A 15,854-nucleotide genomic window follows, 5' to 3' on the forward strand; every position below is an offset into this window, starting at 1 on the left:
GCGAGGGGAGGGCTGGCAGCGAGTGCCACTTGGGAGACAACACAAGAAAAGCCCCTTCTTGTGAGGCCTCCTCCTGAGTTCTGCCTGCTCCTGGCCGGCCGGCCGGCGTCCAACTCAGGGGTCCTGCAGTGTCTTCACGGGCGAGCAGTACCCAGAGTGAGCACGGCTCCCCAGGACTCTGCCCACTTCCCCATGGGGCTGCCTGCGACCACCCCCCCGCCCCGTGTTGGGCCTCACAGGAACAAGAAAAGGCACCGCTGTGGGAGAACTGGGCCTCCCCACAGCTCTGCCCCAGGCATGGTGACACACTGACTCCAGGCCCCGGGGAGGCGGGCCTTCGTGCTGTTTGAAAGTCAGGCACCACATTCCAAGAACTATCGTCCCCAAATCCAACAGGGGGAGGGCTGGGCCACCCTGGGACAGCCTCCCCAGAAGCCCGTGGCCTGTGCAAGTGTGGCTCTGGCCTGCCTCCCTCCCTCTGCAGAGCCCACATCCAGCTGGCCCAGTGCTAACACCCCAGGGCTGTCCTCAGGAGGAGGGAATGGGTGCCCCTCCCAGCTGTTTGCATCTGAGAACGGATGTCCACTGGTGGCCAAGGGCAAGTCCCACACCACCTCAGACCACTTCCCTCAACTCCACACTCCCCCATGAAGAAAAAGGCAGATTTCAGAGAGCCAAACTTGATCCCTGTGTAAACCCAAGATGGAGGTGGTGGCTATCCTGGCCTGTGAGCAAGGGCTGCTGTAGGCCTTGGAGACCCATGCGTTTCCCACTGCCCCCAGCAAAGGGCTAGCATTGTCACTGGAGATGACCCTGGCCTGGGCTGGCTGCTCAGATCATCAGAGACCCACTAGCTGGCAGCTCCAAGTCGAGTCTGGAAGCAACGACAGGCAGATGGTGGCCAGTCAGTGGGAGGAGGCCCAGCATGAGAGCGACGGCCAGACTGGCCCCGCACACTGCATCCCTGGAGCTGGTGCCCAGTCTCCTGAAAAGCCTCCAGCGACGGGAACTCACTGCCCCCGAGGCAGCCGAGAGCCCTGCCTACCAGGCCAGGCCAGGCAGCTGCCAAGGCCACCTGGGAGAACTGCAGCAGGTCCCCAGGGCATCTTCCCCACCTACAGCACAATGGAATCGTGCCACTGACAGCAAGCTCTGTCATCCTAGTGGGACTGCTGGGGAGGCGGGGGGAGGGGGGCGCACAGTAGGCTTCCCTTGAGCACCTGCTCCTCACTAGACCTGGCATGGGCACGGCACAACCTCGCAGCCAGCGAGAGTGGCTATCGTTACAACCTCATACACGGGGAACGCAGGAGAGGCACAGAGGGTAAGTCATAGTGCTGAGGTCACTCTGGTGACAGGCAGCGTCGAGGCCGGAGTGCAGCTCTCCCCCCAGTGCAGGCTGCCCCCACCTCAGCACAAGCTCTTGGGCAGAAAGGCTCTGCTCCTACTTGGAAACAGCCAAGGCTGGGAACCATTAACCACGTGGTCCTGACAGCTCCTGGGGAGACGGAACACCACCCCCAGCCCACAGGCAGGGCAGGTATACTTGAGGGTAAAACCTCCCGACAGCTGAGTCCTGAGCCGCCGAAGGCCGCAGACATATGGAGAACATGCACAGAGCAAATGGAACTGTGGGGCCAGCCAGAGGGAGGTGGGTGATCCGCAGGATCCTGGCTCCCCACTCCTCTAGCCGCTGCCCACAAGGGTGCGTGACCTCAAAGGCAAGCCCAGCAGGGCCTTCCCCAGGCACCATTTTCATTCTCCCTTTAGGAGCCCTGAGGACGGGAAGACTAATGAGGTCTCGACAGAACAAGCCATTCCTGCAACAAGATCAGTCAAGTCAGGTTTAATTGTCAGACTCCTGCCCTCCTGCCAGCAGGGAGAAGGAAGCCACCAGTCCCCAGCGCACATGTGCAGAATGGAAATCAAGGTCACTGCAGTCACCACCCACCCCAGAGGGCCTGGGCAAACCCGACTCAGATGTGCCCACTCGGACCTTCTGACAGATTCAGAGAAAACTCCTGGTGCTTCCAACCAATGGGCAGTCGGCTTCTAACCCATGCCATGGTGGGAAAGGCAAGGTGAGTAGGAAGCCAGGCACTGAGGACCAGAGGCAGCAAACACTAACAACTCCTTCATATTAAACTGAATCCGATGCTGGCAGGCTGGTCTCAAGCATCCTTGTCGTGGGGACCAGGGGCAGGCCTGGTCCAGGTGCAAAGAGCAAGCTGGGGCCGGAACTGCATAAGCCCTCGGGCTGGGGGACAGATGTGATTCCCACAGAGTTGAATCCTTTATTTACCCAAGTCCCGTGGTACAAACCCCTGGCCTGCCACCCCCCAAATCGACTGCGCTCCTGATTCTTGGTCCCGCGATCATGGTGTCGTTCTGTGCATGATTAGCTGCTGGTTCTCCAGACACTGCTTCAGCTTGTCTTCCGTCAGTGTCAGCCGCTGCTCCAGGATGGAGACTGTCTGCAAAACACGTGGCGGTCAGGGGCAGGGGACAGAGGCCCTGGGCTGCCCCACTTGCCTGCCTCTGCCCACTGCCCACACGCCAGGAGTTCTGGCCGGCCCCTTGCCTTCCAGTCCATTCCTGGCTCCAGATGGAGGATCTCATGCTTGTGGGCAGGGAGCGAGCACAGTAAGGGAGAGCAGAGGGCAGGCAGCACTGCCTCTAGTCATTCCCCAAGACAGACCAAGGGGTCAGGAAGGCCCAGCCCTGGCGGCTGGCATTTAGGCAGGAGTTCTGGAGCAGAACCAGCTTCCAGTTGGCCAGGCTCTGTCTGTAAACTACTGGAGAGCGTTAACCATCTGCACTGCAGGTCCATGACAAGTAAAGGCAATCCACCTGCATCCTGCTCACAACTCAGGCCCTTCCTGGCTTCACGTGGAGGAACTTCACAGACTGGCAGGGGGCAGGGGCTGAAAGGGGAAGCCCCTGAGCCCAGGAGGGTCTCTGCTGGAGTCCCGTGAGGACCACTGCAGGAATGCGCTGCACGGGGGCCTCCGAGCCCCCTTTCTTCTCTGTAAGTGGGAAGGATGGCGCGGAGCTCACAGCATGAGAAACTTGGCACAGTGTCCAGTTCTCACGCAGCTTGGACCATGTTTGTCGTCCTGTGGCCTTCCTGAAACTTCGCCCTTGCTCCCCTCACCAAGCCAAGCATGGGGGCTGGCCACATGGCCTGCCAAATGTCCCGAGTAGTGACTCCCACACTTCATGGGCCAGGGCCATGGCTCATGAAGTGCAGACCTGGCTCCTAGGCACGCAGGGAAAACCTGCTCAATTCCCGTGGTTTTGGACAGAGCGTCAGCAAGTGAGCAGCAGGGTCTGGGAGCCGGCCTGCTTCCACGCCTGCCCTGCAATCACGCGCCCACCCTGGGCATGACGGCAGCTCTACTCGTCACCTCCCTTTCCTCATCAGGGGTTGCTGAGTGTCCACTGCAGGCCAGGCCCACGCCAGCCACGGGGCAAAGCCACCATGACCTCAGCAGCCTACAGGCATCAAAAGGGGGCAGATAATGGCCTCCGTGGGCTTTCCCAAGAAGTTTTGCCCTGGTCCCTGGGGCTCGGGGAAGGCTCTGAGCCTTGTCTGGTTGTACACGTAGTTTCTTGAAACACTGTGGGAGGCAGCTTCCCCTCTAAGGCTGCTGAGTTCTCACCAAGATGTCCACTGCCAGGGAGGTGCCCCACCTGGCGCCTGGCCCCTTCTCAATGCGCTGGGCACAGGATAGACCTTGGGAAGGTCACTGCACCCTGAGAGGCAGAGTCGAAAGAGCCGGCCACGTCCCCCTGTGTGGGCAAGCCAGTGGGGAGGGGGCCTGCAGCTGGGAACGTGGCGGTGCAAACAGCCTCCGGCGCAGCATTGCTGGAAGTTTCCACTGCTGCCACGAGACTCAGAGAGAGCTCAAAGCATTCTTTACCCAGACTTTCCGATGGCCCTGGACCCAAGGCCACAGTGGGGAGTCAAGCCTGCTGCTTTTCCTCTTTTTTTTTTAATTTTTTTTTTAATTTTTGACAGGCAGAGTGGATAGTGAGAGAGAGACAGAGAGAAAGGTCTTCCTTTTGCCGTTGGTTCACCCTCCAATGGCCGCCGCGGTAGCGCGCTGCGGCCGGCGCACCGCGCTGATCCGATGGCAGGAGCCAGGTGCTTATCCTGGTCTCCCATGGGGTGCAGGGCCCAAGGACTTGGGCCATCCTCCACTGCACTCCCTGGCCACAGCAGAGAGCTGGCCTGGAAGAGGGGCAACCGGGACAGGATCGGTGCCCCGACCGGGACTAGAACCCGGTGTGCCGGCGCCGCAAGGCGGAGGATTAGCCTAGTGAGCCGCGGCGCCGGCCTTTTCCTCTTTTTTTTAAAGAGCTGTTTCACAGGAACCCAATTTGCAGACATGGAGACAGAGGGCCCAAAAAAACATGTGTGAGGTGCTGGGCCCACTCGACACTGGGTGCCTCCACTCAGTCCCGCCAGGGGCCCATCCTCCAGCTGAGTGGGAATGTGGCCGCCAGGTCTGTTGACAGGAAATTCCTCCGGAAACACATCACCGACTGTACAAGTAGCCCTGAGCAGAGGGGCCGGCCCAGCTAGGGCACGTCAGCATGTACAGGCCAATGCCCACCACCCCTTGCACCTGCATTTCTGTCCCCAGCCAAGCTCTGGAGACTTGTCTCTCTTTGGTCTCTGCTTCCCCTGTCCTTCCTGCCTCCAAACCCACTCTGCCAAGGAGGCACTCCCCGGCCATGCTGGATCTGGCCCAGCCCTCTCTGAGCTGGGAGGGTACCTGGGAGAGGTGATGCTTTGGGGGTACTATGCCTGGCATACTCAGCTTCACAGATTTTTCCTATCAATCCCACTCTGATAAGCTATGGGGCCTCCTTTGCACAGCAAATGGCTACCCCTCATGGGAAGGCTGAAACCTGGAATATGGTCTGGAATTTTGCCAAGGGGCCTCCCCTCTCCCAGAAAGTGGTCTCCCCAGTGACCAAGAGGCCCACACTGCAGCATCCAGGTAGCAACTGTCAGACAGGTGCAGGGCTGCTGGTGCAGTCAGGTGTAGGGCTGGCAGGCCACCTGCAGGGGTCTGCCCGGGCTGTAGCCTAGAGGAGGAGGGAAGAGGGTACCTGGCACAGCATGCAGGGTCCATGAGGACACCCTTGGCAAAAACTAGTTTAGGCCACCTCATGTGGCCTAGTTTGCATTATGTGTGATATTCAGCTGTCAGTTCAGAGCAATGAAGGGTGAGCACGTGCCCACACTAGCACCAGGCACCCAGTAGGACTGGGTAAACATGTGCTGTCTCAGTGTCCAGACGACAGAAGCTGCCACCATTCCCTCCCACTGCCCAGACCCATGCAGGGGCCCGGCCCGGCCCAGCCCGGCCTGGCCTGGCAGCCTACCACCTCCCACTCTGGTCCAACCCTAGGGATTCTCTTGCCACACAGGGCCTGTCCTTCTGAGGCCCAGGGACAAAGCCACCCTTGTTCTGGAGGGCCACGAAAGCCCTCCAAAGGCAGACATTCCTGTGGTCTTTCTGGGTCCACAGTCAGCCCTGCAGCCTTGATTTTGCTTTATCAAGGGTAAATGAGAACTGACCTTCCACATAGACCCTTGACTCCCATTGCCCCTCACTTTGCACTGTCCAGTGGAGCAGAGGCCAGAGGTCTGGTTCTAGGTTCTCGGGAAGTCCCTAAGGAGGGGCAAGTGTTAAAGCCACTGCTTGGGACACCGGCGTCCCATACTGGAGTGCCTGGTTCAAGTTCTGGCTACTCAGTTTCCCATCCAATTCCCTGCTAATGCACCCTGGGAGGCAGCAAGTGATGGTTACAGTACTGGGTCCCTGCTATCCACTTGGGAGACCCAGATAGAATTCCTGACTCCTGGCTTTGGCCTGGCCCAGTTCTAGCTATTGTAGGCACATAGGGGAGTGAAGAGCAGATGGAAGATTGGTCTTTCTCTCTCTGCCTTTCAAGTAGATGAAAATAAATAAACATTAAAAAAAAAAAAAAGTCTTGCAGGAGGAGCAGGCTGGGCTAGGGGCCGAAGAAGGAAACCCTCCTGCCTGACCCAGGTGTCCACGGGCCCCTGGTCTTTTTAGCACAAGGGAAGCTGAAGAAAGGGTTGGGAGTGCAGGATTCTGCTGCTGGATGGACCTGTGTGGACAAAGTGACCAGGAGAGATGTCCATCTCCCAAAATGCCTTCTTTCTAGGGCCCAGAGTCTTTGAGAGTGAGGCCCCTCCTGTCTGCTGATCCCTGAGTCCTCTCTGCAGTCGGGGTGCGCAGCCTGCACCGGAGGGAGACCTGCTGGCGGGACCGGGCTCTGCGGGTCACCCCCATGACTCCCCGCACTCTGGCCCTGGGCTTCTTTGGCAGCTGACACTCATGGAGCACCCACACATGCCCACCACTTCCACAACCCTTCAGGTTGGGCTTTCATTGCCTCCATCTCTCCAAAAGAGAAAGTAAGGCACAGGGGCTGGTACCGTGGCGTAGCAGGTGAAGCTGCTACCTGTATGCCAGCATCCCATATGGGCGCTGGCTGGTGTCCCAGCTGCTCCACTTCCGATTCACCTGCTGCTAATGGCCTGGGAAAGCAGCAGAGGATGGCCCAATATATCTGATTTCTCTCCCTTGCCACCACCCCCCCCGACTTTCAAAATAAACAAATAAATCTTTGAAGACAAGAAATGAAGAAAGTAAGGCACAGTGAGGTTAACTGACTTGCCTAAATACAGTTTAGAAATGACAAAGCTGGGCAGTGAAGCCCAGTGGTTTGGCTCCAAAGCACAAGTTTAAGCACGGGGAGCCTGTGTCTTGTCCCCCGCACACACACAGGAGAGGCCTGGCCTTCTTGCGTCTCCCTCCACGCACCTCTGGCCATGCCTGAGGGCTGCTGGTCATGTGGCCTCAGGACATCTGCTTATCCCCGCACCCCTCAATCTGCAGCCCCGATGCGCAGACTCAAGCAGCTTGGGGAGACCCTCCCAGGCCCCCGTGCTCCTGAGTGTCGGACCCTCGCCATTGTTCCTGTTCTAACTCACCGCTTTACAGCAGCTGCTTTCACGGGCGTCCCCGCTACTTTAAAAGACAACTTGGTTGTCGAGGAATTCCTTTTTTCCCGGTACCAACCCTAGACTTTACCGCCTAGATTCCCGTGTTTTCCACACGTTCTAGTTTTTTCCCGGTACCAATCCTCCTAGACTTCACCGCCTAGATTCCCGTGTTTTCCACACGTTCTAGTTTTTTCCCGGTACCAATCCTCCTAGACTTCACCGCCCAGATTCCCGTGTTTTCCACATGTTCTAATTTTTTCTTTCCTGCTTCCAGTGACTGGTCCGACTATCCGAGTCACGGCACCATTTGTCGGACCCTCGCCTGCGAGGGTCCAATGTAGTCACGACACGGTCACTGTTCATCGGTTCTCAAGGAACTTTTACTTGTGGGGGTAAAAGGAAAGTGGGGAGAGGAGAAAAGAAGAGGAGGGGCCGCGGCGGCGGCCGCCAGCAGTAGCAGCCGCGCCCCCGCCCAGATCCCAATGTCCCTTTATGCTGATATCGTCCAATCAGATGAAAGGGCGCGTATAGTCTCAGGTCATCTGTTTCACCTGGTTCTTCCTTGTTTATGCAGAGTCCATTCTGTTTCACCTGGTTGTTTTCGTAGGCCTTGTGGTTGACAGATTGCTGCAAGCTATGCAGATGAGGTGGTTCTCACAGGTGGCCAGCCTGCGGTTCCCCACACCTGAGCAGCACCTATCTCCTGCCCAGACTTAGGACACCAGGCCCAGCCCCTCCGGATCTTAGGAAGCAGCTCCCAGCCTCCAGATCATGGCGGGAAGGGATGCCCAGGGTCACCATCAGGCACTCTCAGAGCTCTGGAACCCCTCCCCCTGGAGAGCAGTCTCTGGTCTAGCCAAACATGTGGGTTTATTACAGAAGTCAAAGAATAATTCATTCACACCACAAAAAGGATAAATGATAGGGATAAAAAGAGTAAGAACCTCTGAACAGACAAGTAGGAAGAAAGACCCTTCTGCCTTTGTCTGGTGCTCTGCTAAGGCTCCACAAGGCGCGCCTGTCCCCTGGGGGCTTGATTTGGAACCACCTTCTTCTGCTCTGTTGCCACCAGTTTTCTGGAAGCCACTGCCCTTCACACCAGCACTCTGGCCCTTGACATACCGTTTGCCATCAAACGCATCCCACTGTTTCTCCATACTGCCCATTTCTGTGACGCTGTGTGGCTGTGATGACCGGCTCCCCCACGGCTGCTGGCCGGCTCCCACAGCTCGGTGGAGTAGCTGTGCCAGGGGCTCCACGTTGAAGTAAAGCCTGCACACTGTGGCCTCGACTCTCCTCACGCCCTCTGCCCCTCACTGAGCACCTCCCGGAGCTGGCCTAACACTGCTGGCCCAGGTGACAACAGGCCCAGGCCCACAGGGTGCACACTGGATGAAGGAGGCAGTGCTAAGCCATCACAGACCAGCGGACTATCTGGGGAGAACGGGGTGGGGGGTGGGGGATGGGGAAGGAGGCCCTGAGGATGTGGCGAATGAGCAAAGGCTGAGGGGGACTTCAGCAGGCGGGACAAGTACCAGTACCGGTGCCAAAAGAACAGTACCGGTGCCAAAAGAACAGTGTATACAAAGGCCCTAGGGCGAGGGGCTGTGAAGGAGGGAAAAGATGCGGCTGGGCCCAGCAAGCCATGCAGGGTGGCTTTGTCATCACCCTCAGGGCAGCAGGGGTGCTGGGGTCCTAGGCTGAGGGGCATGACCCCTGGCTGCCACATGGGGATGACCTGGGAGCAGCCATGTGGCTATGGGGAGGAGAGGGCGAAACGAGGGAGAACAAGAGGGGGTGATGACGGCCCAGGATCGGGGGAGCTAGGGAGGAAAGTAAACGGAAAGAGACAGCCAGGAACCATGTGCTGAGGCCGCGGGCGCAGGCTGCGACAGGCCCTGCACGGGAGGGCCCGGAAGGCTGGCCAGTTTGGGAAGAAGCCCAAGCCAGCAGCACAAGTGTTCTGTATGTCTGCGCTCATCCTCGTTATGGGGCAAAAAGCCACACTCCCCTGAATACAGAAGAGGATCAGGTGCAGGTGAGCTGAGAGGCCCTGGGGCTCAGGATGGTGTCAGTGCGGCCACTGAATGCCCCCTCTCCCTGCACCCCCAACCCAGGAGGCAGCCTGGCTCTGCAGCGGGCGACACGGTGGGGAACTGACAGGGAGGATCGGCAGAGGTGCTAGGGACCAAAAGCAAGCGCGGAGCTGCCATGGTGGGCTAGGAGCTGGGGCCACACACAGGGTCTCCAGCCTGACTCTCAAACTGGCCAGTGATGATACCCCAGGGAGAGGAGGCCAACCACAGCCTTCTATTCTGATGCCAACTTTCCCGCTCAGGGAAGGGACACCCAGCGATCCGTCTCTTGTTGGGACCACACTAAAGGGGCAGGTGTCTCCGAGTGTGTCTTCTCTTACTCACAGTTCAAGTGTAAGACGTTCTCTGTAACATCCTGAGGGCTTTCTGAGCACTGTATAAAAAGAACTGACTTTTAAAGTGACAGGCTTTTATTTTTAGCCCCCTAAAAACTGTAGTGATGCCCAAAGAAGTAGCACTGAAATGCCAGTCCTTGGAGACATACCTAGCAGTGGGCCCCATAACTCCAAAAGCAAGAGGAACACAACACTGGGGACACTTCGACAGTAGCCCCACTCTGACCTCACCATCCCCAGTGCCTTTCTCTCTGCCGGCATTGAGTGCTTGGATGTCGAACAATGGCCCCAAAGCTCTGGGCTCAGGGCTCCCACAAAGTCTCCCATGTCCACCAATGACTCAGAATGGCAAAGCCAGCTCAGGAGCCCTGCACAGCAGACAGCCTGGGTTTGTGCATCTATTGGCCTCTGAGGCGAAGAAGGGGAGAGCCTCAGCTCCTGTCTCGTGTGATAGGGACTCAGGCACTCGGGACAACAGCAAAGGCCAGAGTGGGTTTGCAGGGTCTCACCATGACCCACAGCCGACAAGGGGCAGGTGGCCAGGACCCCCTTACAGGCTCTGCGCAGGTCCAGGGGAGATCTTCTCTGGCCTTGCACGGGGAAAGAAGAGCCAGGTACTCCTGGACACGATGAGTCCCCCGTGCTCAGAACAAACAAGGCTCCCCTGTGCCCCACGGGTGACACCAATCCTGCAGCCCACATTCCCGCTGGCACCTGTTCTTCCTGGGCGGGGCAGGCTCAGGTCTTTCCTCGTCTCTCCTTCCCGCTACTGACCACCTGCTGCCCAGCCTCCCTGCTTCCTCAGTCTGACCTCCCATTCTTTCAGCCCCGCTCACCTTTCTCCCGGCCTGGCTTCCTCATGAAGGGGCTTGTACTGCATTTTAAAACTCAGCTCTTTTCTTTCAATTCTCATCTGTGTCCTTTTTCATCCTCCTTTTCACTTTGTGTTTGGGAAGAAGATAAAATAGCCACAGCATCGGCTGGATGTGGCTGAGCGTATGTAGTCCAGCCCCTGGTGTGGCTCAGGGGCTGGGGGGCTGTGCCAGGGCTGGCAGTCCTGGGAAGGAAAGCACCAGCTCTGACAGGAAGTTCTCTGAAGAACGTTACGAGACGGGCTCACAGAAATACCCATCAAGTACAAGGTGCAGCAGGTACAAAGGCCTTGAGGCAGCCCAGTGTGGTTTGGTCTGGCGTGGTTGAACAGGGAGAGAGAGCTACAGCAGCCACAAGGCAAAGTGGGGAAGGGGCCCCAGGACGCTCAGCTAGAGAGGGCAGGAACAGGGGAAGCCTCCATCCCCAGCATTGTCTCACCAAGCTCCCAGCCAGGCTGCAGCCAGGCTCCTGGCAAGATGCACAGTGCTCTGACATGCCTGAGGCCAGTTTGGAGAATGCGGGTTCCAGAATGAACTCCGGGAGAAGAGGCCTGGCCAAGAACTGAGCACAGGCTCCTGGTAGACAAGCAGTAAGGCCCAGAGGAGTGAACCAGCACTTCAGAACACAGACCAAGGGCGCAGCGGGAGCCAGGTCCCTTCCTGTAGCTGCTCCTCCCCCCACAGCCACTGCAGCCACTACCTTTGCTGAAGACTGCTTTCACGGAGCTGGAGCCACCACCTCTACAAAACCCTGCAACCTCTGGGGCCCTCATGACTCGCCTCGGGGGCATCCAATAACAAGGACCCCCACATCCGCCGGCCTCCCACATGTCAAACCAGGGAGCCTGGCTCCCAGGCTGCAGCACCAGTCCCGTCTGGCTGGCTTTCGGCCAAGCTGTTCCAGCATCACTGACAGTGAGTGGTACTTCAGTGGGAGAGAGAACCAGGGGGACTGCCAATCATTCCACCTGTGGCTTGTAGAGATCTGGCTGGACCCTCACAAATACCTCCATCTGCCTGGGCCTCGCTCAAGGCTGCTCCACAACCACCACTCCCACCCGGCCAGGCCAGCCCTTCTTCCCAGCAGCCCCAACTCATCCTGGCCAAGGTGCCTCCTCATGTCTCCGCTGGCTCTCAGCACAGCCCTAGGTGGTGCCTGGGCCCTCTGACATAAGTGCTGTTGGTCTCTACAGTGGAGGTTCACTCCTGAGCCTCTACCTTGAGCTGAAAGACAGGTGTCATGGAAGTGCACAGTGGCTGGGCCAGACTGACAGGTGCAGAGAGTGAGCCAGCATCCAGCCATGAGCGCACCAAGCACTCTGCCTAGGCTGGGGCTGCAGTAGTGAGGGGCACTGCAGCTCTCCTGAGCACCCGGTCAGAGCCAGAGGTGCCAGGGCCTTCCCTCTTGGCACTCTGGGTTCACCTCCTGCTTGTTCTTCACACCCCGGCTTCCTGGTGACTCCCCCCACCCTACTCCTAAGTCCCTTCACCCCTGCTCTCCCCACTTCTGCTTGTCCCTTTCCTGTCCAAGAACTCAGGAACGAAGGCCCGGCTCCTTAGTGTGGCAGTCATGTGGCACTCCAGGCCCATGCTACCCGTCACCACTCTCTCACTTCCCAAACCCTGGCTAGCCAAGGCCTGCTCCAGCTCTTCTCACGCCAGGCCCAGGACTCCAGTGCCAGCCTTCCTCTCCTCGCAGGGCGCTGTGGCTGTAGCACACGTGTGTGTCCCCAGAAAACACTGTCAGAGGGACGCCCGGGGAACCTCTGGCCTGTGCACTAAGAGCACAGGCTGCAGAGCTGTGTGGTCTGGGTTTGAATCTGAACTTGACTACTCCCTTGCTGAGTGGCCTTGGCAAGCTACCTGCCTAAGATGCATTTTGCTTGTAAAACCCATCTCTCCCAGAGTTACTAGAATATTCATTTCAAAAAACAGGAGACATCTACACAACACATGCTCTGGGCCAGGCTGGAACAGAGTACACTGCGGGCAATGTGACTCCCCCAGCTGCTGCCCTGGCCACACCCTGGCTTGCGGGAGGAAGCCCTGGGCACAGGTGGGGCATCAGGGAGGTCAGCCTGTGGCCAGACCTAGGAGAGTCTGAGCCATCAGGGCACACGGTGGTCTGGCTGCTGCATAAAGCTATCCCGTGACAGCAAGTTCCTTTTAATCACTTCCAGGATTGTGGTTGATGTGGGCTCCCCCAGGAGGTCTTCTTGGAGGGCCAGAGCTTCTCCAGCCGCCTTCACCCCCAACACAGAGGCCAGAGTGCTCAGGGGTAGGGGAGGTCCCCACTGCCCTGGCAGCTGCCCTGCCACAGCACTAGGGGCACTTGTGCCATGCCAGGGGAACATCCTGGGGCTGGCCATTGGCACCCGCCCTGGTCTCAACTATGCTGCACAGACATCTAACTTTCCTTGGGTTTCACTGCAAACATGGAAAATGTGGAATTAATCTCCCCTGTAGCATGGTTTTGACTTCACTCAGATCCTAAAGATCTAAAACAGATGCAATAAAAGGGGACTCTCTTTGCTGTGGGGTCTTGTGAGCTATCAAAACAACGTAAGGCTGCTGGGCCCTGAGCAGGCCCCACTCTGCTTTGTTTCCTGGTGTGTGTGTGTGTGTATGTCTGTGTGTGTGAGCACGCACACACATACCATGTGCATACATGGAAGGTCATGCCTTGCTGATGGTACCCCTGGATACGTGCTGGGGTGATTGGGGGCTGGAGGGGCCAGCCCAGCACCTTGGGAACGGAGATTGCTGGTCCAACTCCAGTCCTTCCCCCTACCCACACCTCTGCCTTTAGGTCCTAGCCACTGCCCAGTGCCCAATAGTCTGGGCACAGGGGCCTTCAGGCCAGAGGGAGCAAGTGCCAGCCCTCAGGTAGCCTGCTGGCAGCACCACCAGGGTGGGCGTTTTGTCTTGTTTTTTTGATAACTGCTGCTCTCAGACAGTGCCTGACACACAGGAGACACACACTGAGTGCTGGGTGGACAGATGCCCCACTCTGAGTGTTGGAGGCCAAAGGACAGCTGTGCTCTGGGGATGAGCCAGCCTGGCCAGTGAGGAACACTCCCCTGAGCTTGGGCCTTGGCTGTGGCAGGTGTGAGGGGCATGCAGGGGCAGGCAGGAGGGGCCAACCTCCTTCCCCCATCTCTTCCAAGCTGCCCTTGGCGGAAGGAAGCCTCCTGACTTCAGCAGGAAGTGGGGGTGGACAGGGGCGAGAGGCAAGGAAGCAGCTGGTTCCTCCCCTTCCCACCTCAGGCGTGATCTGCCAATGCCAAAGCACTGAGGCCTGGAACTCAGAGGGCAGGAATGGAGGTCCCCTCTGTGCTGAAGTCCAACCAGGAAGTCACCCAGCTGATCCACACAAGCCAGTGTCTACAGAAATTCCTCCCAATATGGGGCTCAGCCATTGTCTGCCTATCCACACTCTCCAGCCACAGCCTGCCTAAGGAAACGACACAAAACAAGCTTTGCCTCCCCCAGCCCCTCTGGATTGCATTAGCTCAGGGATATAGGATTTCTCTGGCACTTTCACATCCCCACCCCCACCTCTCCAGAGGCTTAGCTCTCTTTGGGAAGTAGGGGAAGCGCTGCTTTCTATCCGTGGATTAGCTGCCGGATTAAGGAATCTTGGAGAATTTACCTTCCTCACGGCTCTGCAGCAGCTCCTTTCAAATAAACACAGCTTTTCCCGTATCACTACCATCCCCAAAGGAGAAGCTAGAAAAAGTGGCCCGTCATCACCATTCATAAAACTGGGTGCTTCTGGGACCCAAAGGATGCTGTTCACACCAAAGAGAGGACCTGAGGCACAGTCCTGCTGACACCAGCCTGGGTTCTATCACATTCCTCACCAGGCACGTGCAGGCCTCTGGGGAAACCAAGAGCCTGACCGGGCAGCCCCCATGACAAGTCCAAATAGGGCGAGCTAGGTGTGGACCTAGGCCCCCTTCTGCCTCCCATTCCTTCAAAGGCTCACTCCCGCAGCGATCCACACGGAGCAGTCTCTTGACTAAGACCAGACAAAACATGATTAGGCCGGGCCAGGGAGACTGCCCGGCAGCTTGCTGGAGGCCTGGCAACCTTTCAGTAGAAAGGTGCAGATCGCCAGCGGCGGGGTCTCACAGCCCCACTGGGGCTGCTGCAGAGGGGGTGCTGGTGGTGGCCTGACACTGTGCCATTCTGGGGGGCTCCCAAGGGTGTCAGAATTGCTTCTCCAATGGCAGGCCTCCAAGTTCATGGCTTCTTTCTGCTTTCTCTCCTCTCCAGAGCTGTGGCTGCTGCGGTATGATGAGGGTGTGTGTGCGTGGTACGAGCAGGCCCGCGGCTCACTGCAGAGCAAGAGAAGGGAAGCGTCCCCTGGCCCTGTTGCAGGCACTTCACTGGGGACACTGCCAGGTGCCAGTCGGCTGAGGCCTAGTTGAGCACAGCTGTGCAGGCCTGTGGCGGGCAGCCTGTCATCACACTTGCTGGCCCTCTTCTGTCCTCTTGCTTGACCCTTCCTTGGATCCCCAGAGGAGCAAGAGCAAATCACCTGCAGTCCCCTCCTCCCCTCCTCGCAGAGCAAGCCGAGAGTCAGGCTGAATGAGTCGGCCCTGCGTGGGCCTCATCCTCACCGCCCTCCCCCCGCCTCCAGGCCTGCTCAGAGCCTCACAGAAGGAATCTCATATGACCGACCGTGAACATTCCCAGGCTCCAGAGGTAACCACAGCCATTGCCCAGCCCATCTGGCAGGCAAGAGCCTTCAATGTGCAGCTCCGTTGGGGGAGGGGTGCTTTTCATCACAACCGCAGACGGCACTGAAGATGGAAAACAAGAGTTTCCTGCCAGACCCCCGTGGGAGCTGCCACCCGGCCCCCCACGCAATGACAAACATGAACTTGCCCTGTTTCTGAGCGTTGCTAGCAGGCTGCACACCATGAGGGAGGCCGGCACTGGCCCCGACTTGGTACTCAGCCTCTCCCGACCCCTCTGGGTTTGCAGAGCCAGAGGAGCCGGTGAGTAAGATGCCAAGAACGGTGGAGCCGAGGAGGAGCCGGGGCCTACACTGATGTTCCTCCCCAGTTGCCCCACAACTGGCTGGAGTCAGGGTCTCAGTGTATCCTTGGCACAGACCAGACAGGAGCTTGAATCCTTGTTCCCCAAGAAAACAAATCGCTTGTCTCCCGACCCCAAGTGGTGGGACTTGTCTTCTACTTGACTTTAGCCCTTTATAGTACACAGAGAAGGGTGGTTAACTTATCTGGACCAAGTACACGAGGTGGCTAAATGTGCTGATGCGAAAGAGGGCTCAGCTGTGTAGAAGCAAACAGCAAGCACCTGTGGGACCCTTGCTGGGAGCGCAGCAGCAAAAGCCCTGTACATGCAGGGGAGACTTTTACTCTCTACCTTCCCAACAAGGAAGAAGGGCAGAAAGCAACAGCGGGCCTGCCCAGGACAGGGCACAGGGCCCCCCGTCAGGCCCCAGCATTCTCACCTCCCCCCGCCAGTG

General features: G+C 58.2%; 1 protein-coding gene across 5 annotated transcripts in view; it reads right to left on the bottom strand.

Moving 5' to 3' along the window:
- Positions 1–2,280: 2,280 nt before the first annotated feature.
- POC1A (POC1 centriolar protein A) overlaps positions 2,281–15,854 on the bottom strand; it is a 77,103-nt gene continuing 63,529 nt past the window's right edge. For 3 of the 5 annotated variants that reach the window (XM_062201016.1, XM_062201018.1, XM_062201015.1), the window contains one exon: positions 2,281–2,474. In XM_062201016.1, the coding sequence (XP_062057000.1) occupies positions 2,376–2,474 (99 nt within the window). In that variant the 3' untranslated portion in view covers positions 2,281–2,375. The remainder of the gene's footprint in view (positions 2,475–15,854) is intronic. The other 2 variants (XM_062201017.1, XM_062201019.1) reach the window with 1 other exon arrangement.

The sequence above is a fragment of the Lepus europaeus genome, chromosome 9 (assembly GCF_033115175.1).
Source record: "Lepus europaeus isolate LE1 chromosome 9, mLepTim1.pri, whole genome shotgun sequence".
Taxonomy (NCBI): Eukaryota; Metazoa; Chordata; class Mammalia; order Lagomorpha; family Leporidae; genus Lepus; species Lepus europaeus.